Source organism: Danio rerio, chromosome 22 (genome assembly GCF_052040795.2).
Source record: "Danio rerio strain M-AB ecotype USA chromosome 22, GRCz13ab, whole genome shotgun sequence".
Classification (NCBI taxonomy): Eukaryota; Metazoa; Chordata; class Actinopteri; order Cypriniformes; family Danionidae; genus Danio; species Danio rerio.
The window spans coordinates 4,977,814-4,996,163 of NC_141042.1; the positions used below are offsets into that span (position 1 = coordinate 4,977,814).

Below are 18,350 nucleotides of genomic sequence, written 5' to 3' on the forward strand. Positions count from 1 at the left end.
CGATAACGATAGTGTTAACAATATCAGATAATGACACTGTTAACGCCTTGATAACAATAGTGTTAATGATTTCAGATAACGACAGAGTTAACAGCATCGATAACGACAGTGTTAATGGTATCGATAATGACAGTATTATCAGTATCGATAATGATAGTGTTAACGGTATCCAGTAAAGAAAGTGTTAACAAAATCAGATAACCCATTGTTAATGGTATTGATAACAATAGTGTTAATGGTATCCGATAACAATAGTGTTAATGATATCAGTTAACGATAGTGTTATCGATATCAGATAATGAAAGTATTAATAGTATCGATAAATATAGTGTTAACGGTATCAGATAAATATAGTGTTAACGATATTAATAATGATAGTGTTAACAATATCAGACAATTATAGTGTTAGCAATATCAGATAACGACAGTGTTGATGGTATCGATAACGATAGTGTTAACGATATCCGATATTGATAGTGTTAACGATATTGATACCAATAGTTAACTGTAGTAATACGATATTGTTAATGATATCAGATTAAGACAGTGTTAACGATATAGATAACGATATTGTTAACGATAAATATAGTGTTAACAGTATCCGACAACGATTGTGTTAACGGTATCAATAAAGAAAGTATTAACGGTATCCGATGACGATAGTGTTAACAATATTGATAACGATCATGTTAATGACATTAATAACGATAGTGTTAACAAAATAGATAACAATAATAACGATAATGATAATGCTAACCATTTCAATAACGATAGTGTTATCGGTACCGATAACAAAAGTGTTAACGATATCGCTAACGACAGTGTTAACAACATGATAGTGTTAATGATATCAAACTCTTGCATGAAAAAATACCACAGAAATTCATAGTAAATAGTGTAGTGTTTTTAACCCATACTATATTAAAGTACTTGAACTTATCTGTTGCAGTGATTTTTCAATTGCTATGGCAAGTCGACAACTATAGCAATGTAAACAAATCACCCAATCCAATTATAGGGTATATCATACACCACAGTTTAACGTAGTAAACACTAAAGTATACTACAGCATCTATTACAGTTTATTAGTTCACTGTAATTAATATTGTAGTATTCATTTTTTTTTAATAGTTATAAATGCCATAATATAATACTTTTACTTCAAAAAACACACTGTAGTAATTACTATAGTATTTTATATTCTTATTTGTGGTGTTTCCAATATCAGCATCTGCCAGTCTGAATTCCTGGTAGAAATAAAGCAATTTTAACCAGGCCAACAAAAGCTTATTTTCATCCTCATTTTCTAGCAGACATTTTTTGTGGAGATTCATTTTCCCGAAATGCCAGTTCTCCGGTTGCAGACACAATCACTCAGGACAGAACAGAGTCTGTGTATGAAAAATGCAGCGAATGAAAATTGGATTCAGATGATTTCAGCACAATTGTTGGTATCTGATGGGCGTTTGTTAGAGGCTGATGTTCCTCATCCAGACGCTGCTCTTCTGTCTAAACAGTGGCATTAGGACTACTTAGCAGTCTGAAAATATGTAAATATGTAGCTATTATTGCTTTCATCTCCGCCTGACATCAGCGAATCCCTTTTAAGAGATTAAAGGGTAAAAGTTAAAATATTTTTAATTAACAATTCACAGTCAACGGCAATCTAAAACCAATATTAACCCATTTTTGTAACTTAAAAAACAACTGTTTTTAAAAAATAAAATATATATAATTGAGAAAATGTTATTTTGTATATTTTAAATTAAATATTTATATCTAATACAAATCAATACAAATTATATGTAAATATGTGTGTAAACACAATATTTTATACACAATATATTACTAATATATACTTTTGAGTTACCAATATGGACCCTTTAAGTACAAATGTGTACCTTTTGAAAAGGTGCCTCCCCAGGGACAGCTCTTGTACCCTTATTTTTGAGAGTGTATCAAAAACGATAGTGTTAACGATATCAATAACAATTGTCTTAACGGTATCAATAACGATACTGTTAACAGTACTAATAACGATAATGTTAATAATACCGATAGTGTTGATGGTTTTGATAACAGTAGTGTTAACAGTATCGATAATTATAATGTTAACGGTAATGATAACGATAGTGTTAAGGGTATCAATAACGATACTGTTAACAGTACTAATAGTGATAATGTTAATAATACCAATAGTGTTGATGGTTTTGATAACAGTAGTGTTAACGGTATCGATAATTATAATGTTAACGGTAATGATAACGATAGTGTTAAGGGTATTAATAACGATACTGTTAACAGTACTAATAACAATAGTGTTAATAATACCGATAGTGTTGATGGTTTTGATAACAGTAGTGTTAACGGTATCGATAATTATAATGTTAACGGTAATGAGTAACGGTAATGGGTATCAATAACGATAGTGTTAATAGTACAAATAACGATAGTATTAATAATAATGATAGTGTTACTGGTAATGATAATAATACTGTTATTGGTTCTGATAACAACAGCGTTAACGGTATTGGTATTGATAGTGTTAACGGTCAAGATAACGATAGTGTTAAGGGTATCAATAGCGATAGTGTTAACAGTACTAATAATGATAGTGGCAATAATAACGATAGTGTTACCGGTAATGATAATAGTGTTATTGGTTTTGATAACAATAGTGTTAACGGTATTGGCATCTATAGTGTTAACCTTATTGATAATGATAGTGTTAAGGGTATCGATAATGACAGTGTTAACAGTACTAACGATAGTGTTTATAATAACGATAGTATTAACAGTATCCATAAACAACAGTGTTAACAATATCAATAACGATATTCCTTATGAAATAACTATCTTGCAAAATTTACTAAACTTACATGATAAACAAAAATCAGACTAAACAACTTTAAAAGCGAATAAAACTGACAAAAGTGTAATATGAAAACTGATTTAGACAATATTATATAAAGCGAAAAATGACAAAAGCAAATAAATACTTTATTTAAAACTATATATATTTTTTTAAACTGAAAGCAAAATAACTATAAACATATATTTATAAACATAAAACAAATATATTAAATATAAAAAAACAATAAACGACTTTTTTCCATTAACAAAGGTAAATAAATACTATAATAATTATATTGTTCATACTTTTTTATCATCTTAGTAAAGACATCAACTAATGAACTAATATTTTACCACAAAAAAAAACAATAAAAAATGCTCAAAAAACGTCAAAAATGAAAAGAAAATTGAAAAACACCATATATGGACATAACACTGCAAAATTTATGAGAAAAAACAAATGTCCAAAACTTCAGCAACATTTAAAATAAAAACATGCCACATGTGTCTTATAAAAATGCCCATTTTTCTCAGACTTCATTGAAGATGCTGTTGGATGGAGATCAGTCTGTTTTTTCGGAGGGTGTGTAAACGTTTGAGTGTGTGTGCGCGGTTTTTGGCATGTTTTCCTGCAGCACAGGAAATGACCTCATTGGCTGGACCCGCGGACGTCTGTATAGGTGACCCGTGGTTAGCGAGCTGCACGTGCTTTAGCAAACACGAGGTAATCGGGGCTCCCCGAGGCTTCGCGGCCCACAATGCACCTCTGTCTGCAGCCGTCACATCTGTCAGGCCTTTACAAGCTGCACTGACAGCAGGAAACATGAGCAGCAGAGACTCTTTATGGACGTCTGGTTCTCCACGGCATGTCAACGTCCAGTTCACCGTGAACATGAACACGTCGTTTCAGAGGAAAACAAACACTAGCGATGAAAAGTCTCTCGTGTTTGATTGTTTGTTGATGTCGTCACTTAGAAACGTCCGCGCAATTTAAAATGTTATTTTTTTTATTTTAATATTTTTTTCAGTTTCATTCTGGTTTCGGCTGAACGATACTGGGAAAAGATGCGATATCGTTGCTGAGTGTTGATATTGATAGCGATAACAAAATCAATAATGACAGCGTTATTGATTTCGGTATTGATAGGGATAATTATAACGATAGTGTTAACAACATTGATAATGATAGTGTTAATGATATCGATAACAATGGTGTTGACGATAACAATATCGATAACAATATTTGCTAATGATAATGTGTTATGATATTGATAACGATAACGATAGTGTTGGCAATATTATTAACGAAAGTGTTAATGATACCAATAACGATATCTGATAACGATAGTGTTATTGATATCTGATAAGGATAGTGTTAATGATATTGATAAAGATAGTGTTAATATCTCTAATGATATCTGATAACAATAGTGTTAATAATATCAATAATGATAGTGTTAACGATATTGATAACGATAGTGCTAACAATACTAATAATGAAAGTGTTAACGATATCAACAATGGTAGTGTTTACGGTATTAGATAACGATAGTGTTAATGATATCAATAACGATTTCCAATAACGATTGTGTTAATGGTATTGATAATGATAGTGTTAACGATATCGATAACAATGGTGTTAATGATAACGATTTCAGTTGTGTTAATGATATTGATAATGAAAGTGTTAATGATATCAATAATGATATCCGATAACGATAGATTTCAATAATGACTGTGTTAATGATATTTATAACAATAGTGTTAACAATATCGATAACCATTGTGTTAATTATATCGATAACAATATCCGATAATGTTAATGATATTGATAATGATGGTGTTAATATCTATAATGATATCCAATAACAATAATGTTAATGATACCGATAATGATTGTGTTAACGATATTGATAATGCTAGTGTTAACGATATTGAATAACGATAGTGGTAATGATATCAATAACGATATCCAATAACGATTGTGTTAATGGTATCGATAACGATAGTGTTAACTATAACGATAACAATGTTGTTAATGATATTGATTATGATATCTAACGATAGTGTTAGCGATATTTATAACGAAAGTGTTAATGATATAAATAACGATATCTGATAACAATAGTGTTAATGATATTATCAGATAAGGATAGTGTTAATGATATTGACAACGATAGTGTTAATACTGTACCTATAATGATATCTGATAACAATAATGTTAACAATATCGATAATGATAGTGTTAACGATATTAATATCGATAGTTTTAACGGTATCAATAACATTAGTGTTAACACTATCAATAATGATATTCCGTATGAAATAACTAATTTGCAAAACACAATTATATCACCAATTTAAAAAATAAGATTTATATTTTGATATTTATTTAAATATATTGTAAATATACTATTATCATTATAACAGTACTTTTTCGATATACTTTGCAGCCCTGATGTTGGTAACACTTTATTTTGCTACATGTTTTAAGTAGCTACTATTGTGATTATAATTGATTGAGTAATGGCTACTGTACAATCAGCTGGTTGCATAAAAATTCAACATACGGCATATGGATTTGGGTTTATAGAAAGCACCGCCACCACTAAGAAAAAGGTACACACTTTATAACAAAGGACACCTTTAAATAAAGTGTGACTGACTTATTTTCTTCTCAAATACACATATCAATATATAAATGCGTATCAAACTAAACAGTCAGGAACAAAATTATTCACACCTCTACCAAATTCTGACTTAGTCTTGTTCGAATCAAAATAAAAGCTGAAAAATATAGACTTTTTCTACACCCTGCTGAAAAATCCAGCTTAAACCAGCCTTGGCTGGTTTTAGCTGGTCAACCAGGCTGGTTTTAGAGGGGTTTTGGCCATTTCTAGTCTGGTTTCCAGCCATTTCCAGCCTGGTCTTAGCTGGTCAGGCTAAAAAATGACCAGCTAAATCCAGCTAAAACCAGCTTGACCAGCCTGGTTTAAGCTGGACATAGCTGGTTTTGGCTGGGCTCCCAGCCTGGCTAGGCTGGTCAAGCTGGTTTTAGCTGGTCATCTCCCAGCCTGACCAGCTTATACCAGGCTGGAAATGGTTGGAAACCAGCCTGGAAATGGCCAAAACCCCTCTAAAACCAGCCTGGTCGACCAGCTAAAACCAGCCAACCAGCCTAGGCTGGTTTAAGCTGTTTTTTTCAGTAGGGCAGTGATGCCTCTCATGCACCATCTTTTGCGTCATTTTTAACACTGGCTCTTTGAATAAAAGTAACTTTAAGTCAGAATTTGCGAGGGGTTTGAATAATTTAACGCTTGACTGTATATAAATAATTTTAATTTTAAGTAAAAAATCATGGCCAAGTTTGACTTGTCCCTTCTACAAAACTTCAACTACTAATAAACTCCACTAATAAATACTATAAGAGTATAATAACAACGCTTAAATAACACTGTTGACTCAACCAGCAACTAAAGTTGAGCTGCTAATCACTAATGACAAGGAGAAAGAGGTTAGCATTACCCTGAGCACAGCTGCAGTGTTTTGGACGCTAATGGCTACAGCTAACATCCGTGCGGCGGTTTGTTATTTATGGAGTAATTGCAGATTCATAGTTGACTCATAAATGCGGCCTCTCCCAACCACTGCAGACACTACGCGGTCGAGTGGGCGTAATGACAGCACTAGCAATCGTGCAAATCCCATAAGACTGCCAAAACAGAGTACAAGTGTGTTTAGCATTCGCTTTCAAACAGGCAGGGTGGACCGGCAGCCAAATTAGACGGTCAATTTCTCATTGGCGAATAAATTGACTCTGGTTTTGCAGCTTACGAGACCGAACCCTATGGTTTTGGTGCGTTTGGGTTTATTTGTATGTGACCACATATTCCGGGCATCCGCTGAGAAATGGCTGGACGCCGCTGGCAGAGAGAGCAAGTGCAGTAAGAGAAACCTGCGCTAATGCTAAACACCTCATCCAGGAATTACTAGCAGTCATTACTTTCCCCAGTGCCATCTAAACAAAATCAGTCACGTCATGAAAAACCCTCGGTGCCGGGTTTCGCCAGAGTCTCGGATTTAGCATACTTCAAGAAAAACACTCCTAGCTTGACGTTAGCAAATGATTCAAATCGAAAAACACTATACATTTCCATTCAGCTGTATCTCTGCTCAGTTTCAACTCTTAACCTAATAAATCGCTGTAAATGTCAAGGACACAAGTTAAAAATCTATGACAAGCCCTTGAACCACAAAGGAAGCAAGCAGGGTTGGGAGAATTATTATATAAACACATCTAAAGTCAGAGCTTTGCCCTAGCGGTTAGCACACATGCGCCAGCACTGCTAGAAGCGATTCTGGTACCAGTTCCTCCTTTTCTTAGATAAATGGAACAAAATGACCAAAAATTAAGACATTTTTGACATTAATATGAATTAATATATTAAAATTTGATAATATATTAAACATGATCATAATTGTGATAATAGTATATACAATAATATTATCACAGAGGGGTTTCAATAGATTAATGTATTGCAAACATGTCGCTTGCAAATGTTGCATGCATGGGTGGCTTTGACCAATCATTTAAACCAAATTTGACCAATCAGTTGAGACCATACTATCATTAGCCCCACCTCCCCAGTGGGCACTGTTCTGCTATTGTGCAATCTTTCCAAAAAATACAACAGAAATGATCAAACTTACCAGCAGCCGCACCACAGCTAGGGGCAAGATGACCACTCGAACAGGTACACATGTTGGGCCTCGAGCAAAAGCCATCACCACAGGAGTTTCTACAGATTGCTGGAGAGACAGAGATGTTCAGGAGTCAGGAAGTGTCTTGCAAAGCCAAACAGGTAGATGAAAAGTTACTTGTTGCAATTTTTTTTCAATGACAAACATAGTATGCACTGGGTGTTTCCTTCTTAAGCCTTTATCTCTTTGGGTTGTATTGTGGTAACGGGTTACTATGACATTACCAAAGGTCACATTCCAATAAACCAATCAGATCTGAGGGACATATTTACAGTTAATGCCAAGTTCTTATCCACCATTGTTTTTCTCTGATTTTAGGGGTAAGGTATGGATGGGGTCAGGATTATGTTTAGGAGTACGGTACAGATTTTTGGACAGGAATGTTGGTCCAAGATCAACACAAGGGGCTCTATTTTGACGGTCCATGCGCAGAGCGCAAAACGCAGGGCGCAAACGCTTCCAGGGTGTGTCAGAACGCAATTTGCTAATTTACAGATGGGAAAATGCGCTTTGCGCCAAGGCGCATGGGCTAAAAGGGTTGAGTTTATTTTCTTAATGAGTTATAGGTGTGTTTTGAGAATAAACTAATTAGAGTCTCATCTCCCATTCCCTTTAAGAGCCAGCTGCGTCGCGCCAAGAGCGCATTCGCTATTTACAGGACGCAAAGTAAGTCTAAGTGGAAAAAATGAGCATTTCACTAGCAAACAGTTAACAGTTGACAGTTTTTTTTTCTAACAGAAAACTGTTAAACAGAGCATCTACTGCGTGAGAATGAGGGATTATGGATCACTTTCCCTTTCGCTCTTGGATAGGGAAACCTTTACGCACAGACATCAATTACTCTATAAATAAATACTTTTGTTTGTTAAGCGCAAATATTCGTTTCAAAACTATTTCTAAATTCAGTTCTAATTTCCAGCAAACGAATAAATGAACAATAATAATGAAGTGTGCTCAAAAACCTGAGTTATATCCTAAAACACATGCTGTGCCCAGTATGGTCTAAAACCTGACAGGTGGGCAAATCTAAGCTTGTTTTTAATAAAACAAATATAAATATGGATATAATAAATAATACTGCTAATAATAATAACATTATACAAAAGCAAATTGTTATGAATGAACTGAAAAAGCCTCCCGAGATGAAGAAGACATAAAAGCAGTGATTTTTCATATTTATGTAGGCTAGAAAATAATGTTTTGTAATATTTTAATCCTTTATATTTATATCCTTTATCTATTCTTATTATACCCTATATATATCCTTAATATTTACATTTTTTCATATGTAAAGATATTTGCCTATTGCTCTCTTGTGCATATTAAGCAGTGCGTAAGCGAGGCGCAACTCTGCGCTGGAGTTTAGACCGGGTTTGTTTTGGTCTAATGAAAAATCTATTATAGTTTCCCAAAAGTGCGCCTCAGAACGCCTTCCTTTTTAGACCAGAACGCCTATGGGCGCACATATGAGCGCTAATGCATTTGCTATTTAAACAGCGTAGCGCAACGCCTCAAAACGACTCTTGCGCCAAGCTGAAACTACCAAAAGACTATTGCGCCGCGTCTTGCGCCACATTGCGCCGGGTGTATGATAGAGCCCAACATGTCTTACTTGGCAAAGCCATGTCAACCTTGTGTTGTGGTTAAAGCGATCAAACTCCAGAATTTGCGATTTACTGGGTTGAGTTTTTATTTCCTCTGCTAACGCTGTACCCTGGAGCAAGACACTTAATGACAATTAGCTTAAGGATAAATGCTAACTATGGTTTAAGTGTAATGGAAGTTGCTTCATGTTTTATGGTATCATGCAACTTTAAAAACACGTACAGGGGATACTTACGAACTATACACTGGTTCCCTCCAGGAAGCGTTTTCCATCCTGGACAACAATAGGAGTGGAAGCGGGAACCGCATACGTTGGGCCTGAAACAATGGAAACAAGCCCATTTAATAGAACCCAAATATTAATCATGAGAATTTCTCAGAAACATGCAGCAGAATGAAATATGTACAGTGTCAAAGACCTTACGACCCTGTGCAATAAATACAGCTCGACACATACAATGGCCCCAACGGACTTTCCCGGGGAACAACATGGATAGAGTTTGTTTTGAGTAGGACCATAACTAAACTTCCCGAGGCAGAAATATTTACTAAAGCGACTCTTATGTTCTCCAATTCAGTTTTTTTAGCAGCATTCTCACCAAGAGTTAGTCCAGAGAAGTGTTACCCATGAAATGTGTGAATAATGACAGGACCAAGCCCAAAGCTTACTGTTTTCCTGCTAAAAGCAGTACCACGAAGATATCGTAAAAGAAAAAAATACGATTTTTATGGCTTATTTTTAGCGAATAGTTTTGTTGTAGTTTTTGCAAAAACAAATTTTGTGAATTATGTCATTTCTTTTATTATTCTGTAAAAAATGTACATGTCTTAATTCATTAAAAACCTCCAGGAACATTGATCTTTGTAAACACTGTTTGTATTGTTTGATGACTATTTAACACATTGATGCACGCTTAATGCTGATTTATATTGACGTGACCCATGGTACCTGCCTTGTGCGTAGTCTTGGATTTTTACTTTTGCATGCTGTTTGTGTTGCTCTGCAATAACATTTCTGAAACACTAGCTGGCAGTATGGTTTTTGTTCTTCTGTGTCAAGTTTCGTTGCGGGTGTTTTGTTTTTCCTGAACGCTACAAGTAGCTAAAACTCGCTCATTCAGAGGCGAGAACCGGCCAACGTGCAGCAACTTTCATCATACGGTAAACACAAAAGTTTCTATCTGGAGCTTCTTCACAGGACTCGACACTTGTAAACACTCACTCCATCGTGCTCGCGTTTCGCAACACTGTCCACGCTTGTCGCCGCTACCAAACTGACCAATCACAGAGCTTGCGCTCCGCGTTGTTTTTTGAGAGGTGCATATCAGACAAAGCGAGGGCTATGCGACCGCGTGTAGGATGCGCCGAACCATTTGTGTGCGCTTGATGCAGAAGTATAAATCAGGCTTTATGTTTGTGTACGAGCACGCTTGTCTGTGTATGCATGAGACGGAGAAAAGGCTATGCTTAAGGCTCCGGTGTACTTCAAAAGAAATTTAAAAAAAGAAGTACAAGACATTTCTAAGGATAAAAGTTATTTTTGAACTTGTTTTGGCAGTTCGAAATGTAATTTAATGCAAAACTAGGCAGATGGCGCTTTGTGGCATGGCGGGAATTTGAACAGTGTCCTGACCAAAATATGCCGTTGATCTGTGGAAATTAAAACAAATGCAAGCTCTAACAGATTTTGCCACTTTTGATTTGCTTCGTTTTGTTGGTTCAATTCTCTCAGTGTGATAAATATTTTAATTAAATAAGAAAATTTTTTTAACCTAGATGGAAAAATAGCGGGGAGAAAACAGACGACTATGGCTCAGTTATACCATAGACAAGTTTTGAGCAAAGCTCAGAGTATTTTCTCAGACGATTCCCATCGTGTTCACCACGATTTTTATCTTCTCCCTTCTGGTGTAGAACTCCTATTTAGTAAAACAAATTGGTTCAAACTTTCATTTATCCCCTCAAGCTGTTACGTTTTTAAATTTAGGGTAGATTAGTATTGTGTTTATGTGAGACATGCTTGTATGCTGCGACCAAATTGCCTTCGGGAATTGAATAAAGCCTGACTGATTGATTTCAAGTTAAATTCAGCAATTGCGGAATCAAGGAGTCCTGTAGGGTGTGTTAAATGCTGGTTCAAACCCTGCACTAGTTTCGGGGATCACTGTTTAATGTATATAGGACTTGATCCAGGATGACCTGGTACTTGCAAATGACAGCTTAAAGGCAAAGTGCTGTTTTAGCGGTTTTGTTTCAAACACCCTCAGGATCTCCGTCAAACCTGGAGCCTCAATGCGAAAACGGTTTTATTTCTATCAGCACCAAGTTAAGCCTGCTGTAAATGGACCTTTAAAAAAGCCACAAGGTACATCTGTCTTTCTGCACACACACACACACACATAAATTCCTTTCCTCAAGATGTTTACCGATGTCAGTCACCTGAGGACGAACAGCTGTAGTTTGAATCTTTTGATGGATTTCTAAAGGCATCGCCAGACGACACAACTGCTAACAGCAAAAACTAAACCAAGAGATGTGGAGGAATAGAAAGAGTAGATGTTGGAACATGCAAATGGAAAATGCTGGGAAAAGGGCAAGATTGGTGGGAGGTAAAGAAAACAAATGGAAGTGAAAAGTTTGGGGGTCTGGGAGGTGGCCTGTTGAAAACAAAAGCCGCAGCGGAAATTAGACCAGAAGATGATGAATTTTCAGCAACGTGGAACCAAAGAATCTTATTTCTCAACTGGAGGCTGAAATATTAAGTCTGAAATGTACAACTGCAATGTTTAGGCCTAGATGCCAACCGATATTTCTTTTCTGAAATTCAATGTTGTTCAGTTCAGCCAAGATTGAATTTTCTGTCATCTTTTACTCTTCCTTTATTTATTTTAAACCTTCATGAGTTTCATTCTTCTGTTGAACGCAAAGAAAGATATTTTGGAGAGTTTTGGAAAGTGGCAGTCATTGACTTCAATAGTATTTTGTTGTCCTTACAGTGTCAATGGCTGCAGGTTTACAACATTCTTTAGTATATCTTCTTTTGTGTTCAAATGAAGAAAGAAATTCATAAAAGTTGAGTATTACTTGAGCGTGAACCTGCAATTCGGCATTTATTAAATGTCTAAAAGAGATCTGAACACAGAAGTCTTGGCTAAAACAAGGTTAAATTTGGGCTATATCTAATATTTCAATCAATGGGGTATATGCCGAAGCATGCTAATAGGATTTTTTATTTGCCAGTAACCTGGGTTAAGCGCTTCCGGCGAATTGTATGCCAATGCAAAAATCGGCGGGTTTAAGGTCTGTTTTCTTTTAAAATCAGCGATCTCCACTGGCTGAGTGATATCCGATTTAAAGTGGGTCTCAGATTGTACAAGAAGCACTGCATTAAATTACATTTCCCCTGCCATGTCTTTATAATATGAGCATTTATTTTACCCCAGTATATTCAATGGAGCTTCTGCGCTAGCCTGCCGATTCTGACGGGCGCGTGCGAGTAAACGGCTTTTTGTCTCGTTTTACGCTTGAGCAACTAAATGAATGCCAAAGTTTATTTAACTGAATGTATTTTAATGAGATTACAACATCGATGCTGTAAAAGGAACCGTATAAAATGGAAAAAAGTTCACAATAACAGGTCACCGGAAGTTTATCAGTATGGGAAAAACACTAGCTCGGCATATACCCTATTGTCCACTATTAGACAAACTACACATGAAGTCATTCATTCCTGTATATTTGATGATTAGTCTAGTTTTGGGCTGCAGATTTTCACTAGCAACTCAAATTCAGCCTTGTTTTAGTCAAGATGATGTTGAGGAAAACTAATTTATTTTTTTGTCACTTTGGTCTCTTCATTATACATTTGTACTGATTAAGGTGATATATTACCCAATCTTCATTTTTGCAGAAGTAGATGAAGCTGATAGAAATGCAAAGGCCTGAATGTCTAAAATTAAAAATTAAAGCTCCTGTAAGCAGACATGGGTTAAAACTGAACACAGAATGTTTGCAGTTGAGAAGTCTTATGCTTTTAATGTTGTGGAGAAGAATTCGTAGAAAAAGAGGAAGTATGTTTGGGTGCAGCTGCCGGAGGACTGGAGAATGATAGACAAGTGATGAATTCCACTAAACTCCACCTGTTAATATCAGCTGTGTATAAAAGCAGGAGTCAGGAAATGTCCATGTAGTTGCACACCTCCTGAATGTAATTCTTGCATTGCATTGAGGATACCAGAATTTGTTTTATTGAATACTTAATTTGTATCCAATAAATCAGTGGTTCTCAAAGTGGGGGTCGGACAGGACAATGCAGGACAATGAAGGGGGGTTGCCTGGTGATTTCCAAAAATCTATTTATTTTTATTAAACAATAAGAATGACCATATTTTATCCATAACCTACTGAAGAGATTTTTTTTTATTTGTAGTTACTATATACTATATAGTTACTATAGTAGCTTATATTACTATTGGATTGCGGGTAATTACATTATATTAAAGACACAGCAATAGCGTCAGATGCAGCAGATTGATTTTATAACACCAGGTTAAACTTTCTGGCACATTTACAGCACTTACATACATTTAAAAAAATTTATTGAAGAATAGACTTGGGTCTATTGGTGTGTGTGCCCCATTGCATGCCAGGTTTCTGTTTTTATAACCACCTCAGAGGATATTGGGGGTCGCAAGTCACTGGCATTGTCATTTTGGGGGTCATGGGCTGAAAAGTTTGGGAACCCCTGCAATAAATGACTAACACTTTTGACATTGAAGAAAACCCTCTCCTGACCTTTTTTTATTGGACAACCATGGAATTGGTTAAATATTCCAACAATGACTATTAGATGTCTATTAGACGTCTTTTAAACACAACAATGCTTGCTTGGGAGTAAATGATGAGGAAAATTTCATTTGTACTGTCCCTTTAAGTCAACATTAGGGCTGCACAATAAATCATTTCAGCATCGATATTGCAATGTGTGTGTCCGCAATAGTCACATCACAGGATGTCCAATAATGAGGGATTATAGTTGATAAACTCAACACTTGAGATTTACATGAGAGTCATAGCAAAGTTTAACTATAAGAGTTATCATTTACATGTATTTTAAAAGCATTTAAAGAGATTTTATAGCACTGGGCATTAAAAAATAATTAAATTTGTATCTTTATTGAGTAATTGTTTGACTGAGCGTGGTTTATTTATAAACTAATTTCGAGAGGATCACATGCTTATGCTTGAACACAGCTGGTACCGCATCAGCTCTGTATATTGCATCAAACAGATGAATAATGACACATTATAAATAACAAGAGTTTTCCACTCCAGTCATCTACGTCTTGAAAAATCCCCCCTTCCACCCCTACTCCTCCCCTTCTCTGAAAGGGCGGCATGGCAGCCCAGTGGTTAGCACTGTTGCCTCACAGCAAGAACGCCACTGGTTGAGCCCCTCACCAGGCCAATCGCCGTTTCTGTTTGGAGTTTGCATGTTCTCCCCATGCTCTTGTGGGTTTCCCCCAAGTTTCCCGGTTTCCTCCCACCGTCCAAAGGCATACGCCTTAAGTTAATTGACTACTCCAAAAATAGCATCTTAAGACAACTTTTCGCACATTCTCAGCAAGTTCATAAGCAGGGTAGTTCTCGAGACCTACCTGTGCTTAAACTACCTTCTCGCCCTTTAAATGGGAGGGAGCTCCAGGCTCGAGAATATTCTGAGCTCAGGGCTCTCTCCCAGGACAGCATTTTTTTAATAAATTTATTTTTTATTTATTATATATATATATATATATATATATATATATATATATATATATATATAAAATAAATTAATTAAAAAATCGTTATATATATATATATATATATATATATAAAATAAATATAAAATAAATTAATAAAAAAAATCGTTATATATATATATATAAAATAAATAAAAAATAAATTAATAAAAAAAATCGTTTTATATATATATATATATTTAAAAAAAAAAAAAAAAATATATATATATATATATATATATATATATATATATATATATATATATATATATATATATATATATATATATATATGTGTGTGTTTTTTATATATATTTTTTTTTAGGCAACAGTTCGTAGAAATTGGCAACCATATATAAATGTAAAGTATGGCATACCACAAGGATCAGTTTTAGGTCCAATATTGTTTATAATTTACATTAATGATATGTGTAAGATATCACAGTTGTTTAAGTTTATTTTATTCGCAGATGATACAAGTATTTTCTGTTCTGGGGATAATTTACCAAAACTTATATTATTTAACAAATATTATTTACTGTCATCATGGCAAAGATAAAATAAATCAGTTATTAGAGATGCGTTATTAAAACTATTATGTGTAGAAATGTCCTGAAAAATCTTCTCTCCTTTAAACAGTAATTGGGGGGAAAAAAAATAAGCAGAGGGGGTAATAATTCAGATATATATATATACACGCAACCCAATGTGCAAACTACTAAATATATTAGTTGCATTACTGTGTGTTTACCACTACTGAATCAAAAACATTTACAGATAATACAAAATAGCAAGCTCAAGAAAACTAAATTGGTGTCAGGTTCTTAGCTACGAGGCAAATACCTGAAAAGATCATGTGATTTTTATCTTTTTCTTCCAGCTTGATGGACCAATTCATTTCACTGCACAATGTAAAATCCCTTTTTTTTCATTTACAGGGTCTACAAGCCCTCGGGGAGAAGATTTGCAAGCAATTCTTAGCTGAAGATCTCCAGATAAAGCAGGTCAACTTTACGACTCTTGAGCCCTGGAAAAAAATAAACCCTCACATACTGAATTCCAAACGGAGATAGGAAATAGGGATGCTTTGGGCACTTTTGGATGCGATCATAAAAAAGCTAACACACTGTAAAGCCCAAAAGTCAACTTTAACCAATGAAATGAGTGTAGTTAACTCAACATTGATGGAAAGTTAATTTTAATTTTGAACTCTTTAATTAAGTTCCTCAATACTTCAACTTAAATAGAGCAAGTTCACAGTACTCCTATAGATTAGGTTTTTTTAACTCGAATGGTTTGTTGCAATCGGTTTCCTCAAACAGTTTGAGTTGCCTTATTGGGTTTTACAGTACTCAGTTGGTTTGAGTTCTCTTCATTTATTGGGTTTTACTCTGCTCAAATTGCTTCGTTTACTCAAATGGGTTAAGTTCACAGTACTCATTAGGATTAGCTTTTGAACTTGGTTTGTAGCAATCGGTTTCCTCAAACGGTTTGAGTTACCTTAACTTTTGGGGTTTTCATGTGCAGGAGCTCTCACTGAGGATTGTGGGATATCTTGGAGAGGACGCAGACAAAGATAGCACACCGGTTACCACACCTAAAGAGGTTAAAGGTCAGTTAAGAGGCATCTGCTCCCAGCCCCCAGAAGTGCTGCTAACTCCAGTCCAGCGCAATTGTTTTAACATCATTAAGATCCCGGAGTGTAAAGCAAGGGTGTCAAACTGTTTTTCCACTGAGAGTCACAGCAGCGTTATGGCTACCCTCATAGGGACGGTAATAACTGTAACTTTCACTCTTGTATATTTTTAAATAATTTTCTCTTTGTTTCATTAAAACACATTAAAGTAGCAAATAAATACATGTATTTGCATAAACATAAAATACAGTGAGTCATAATTCAGAGTGGGGCGAGACAGTGGCGCAGTAGGTAGTGCTGTCGCCTCACAACAAGCAGCTCGCTGGGTCGCTGGTTCGAACCTCTGCTCAGTTGGCGTTTCTGTGTGGAGTTTGCATGTTCTCCCTGCCTTCGCGTGGATTTCCTCCCGGTGCTCCGGTTTCCCCCACAGTCCAAAGACATGCGGTACAGGTGAATTGGGTAGGCTAAATTGTCCAAAGTGTATGAGTGTGTGTGTGTGTGTGTGTGTGTGAATGTGTGTGTGGATGTTTCCCAGAGATGGGTTGCGGCTGGAAGGGCATCCGCTGCGTAAAAACTTGCTGGATAAGTTGGCGGTTCATTCCGCTGTGGCGACCCCAGATTAATAAAAGGACTAAACTGAAAAGAAAATTAATGAATAATTAATTCAGAGTGACAACTACCGCCTCGTGTCTCACCGCCGCGGGACAAAGGGATTATTTAAATGTTTTTACGCATAACAGCAGTTTGTGAAACTGCCACCAGGGTGCACAAAAAGACGGGATGCGAGCAGACAGAAATATACAGTAGCTTTCAATACACAGTAAAAAAGATTAAAAATGTTTACGGAAAATATTACTAAATATTTTACAGTCATTTCAAATTAAATTCAAACTATAATACTAGACAACACTTGATGTGTGACTGCACTATTCAATTTTTTTTTTTTATTGAATTTTGAGGTGGCCAATCGGATGCCACCCCGGACACCCCCTCTGGCTCCGCCACTCTCGAAAATCACCAGACACAAGTCATTGTCTTTCTCCAAAATGTTATCACGTTTGAGAAAAGCAGGACTATGGAACAACAAAACAAATTGAGCTACTAATGAGTGAAAGATTGGACTTTTTCAAATCCCACTTATTTGAATATGTGTGGAAACACTGCCGTCAAAACAAACGTGCATTATGGGAAATGTGGTTTATATTTAATATAAAGCAGCATGGACTTTTGTTATACACCAAATGCAAAACAAGGCCTCGGTTATTACTCCCGAGATGCTTTTTGCCTCAATACAAATACGCTGTAATTTAATACATGGGCGTTGCTAGGCCTATTTTAGGGCTGTAGCCCCCCTATATTTCTACTCAGCCCCCCTAAAACTTTTGCGATTAGCTCGTAAACTGTACACTAAATTATTATAGAAAACAGCGGCAGAATTCGGCTTCTCCCCATCTTTTGTTTTTCATTTGATCCGCAAACCACAGCCGTGGACAGCGAGAGAACGAGGTATTTGTGTGTGTCTGTGTGTGTCAGTGCGTGTGTGTGTTTATTGATAAATTGTTCACCTCATCAGCACAGCTGTTTCCACCATCGAAAAATGTAATTTATAATAAACATTTCGCTATTCATCAAAATGAACTACAGATATTAAACACTTTACAATTCGTGTGGCCTTAAGTATACCACACAGTCTTGCTCAGAAAGGTTTAAACAGT

At 35.7% G+C, this 18,350-nt stretch overlaps 1 protein-coding gene across 2 annotated transcripts in view; it reads right to left on the minus strand.

The window, feature by feature from the left end:
* Nucleotides 1–18,350, minus strand: part of fbn3 (fibrillin 3) — a 126,981-nt gene that overhangs the window by 85,877 nt on the left and 22,754 nt on the right. For both annotated transcript variants that reach the window (XM_087303197.1, NM_001135790.1), the window contains 2 exons: nucleotides 9,455–9,537; nucleotides 7,564–7,662 (listed from right to left, as the gene is read on the minus strand). In XM_087303197.1, coding sequence (XP_087159323.1) covers nucleotides 7,564–7,662; nucleotides 9,455–9,537 — 182 coding nt within the window. The remainder of the gene's footprint in view (nucleotides 1–7,563; nucleotides 7,663–9,454; nucleotides 9,538–18,350) is intronic.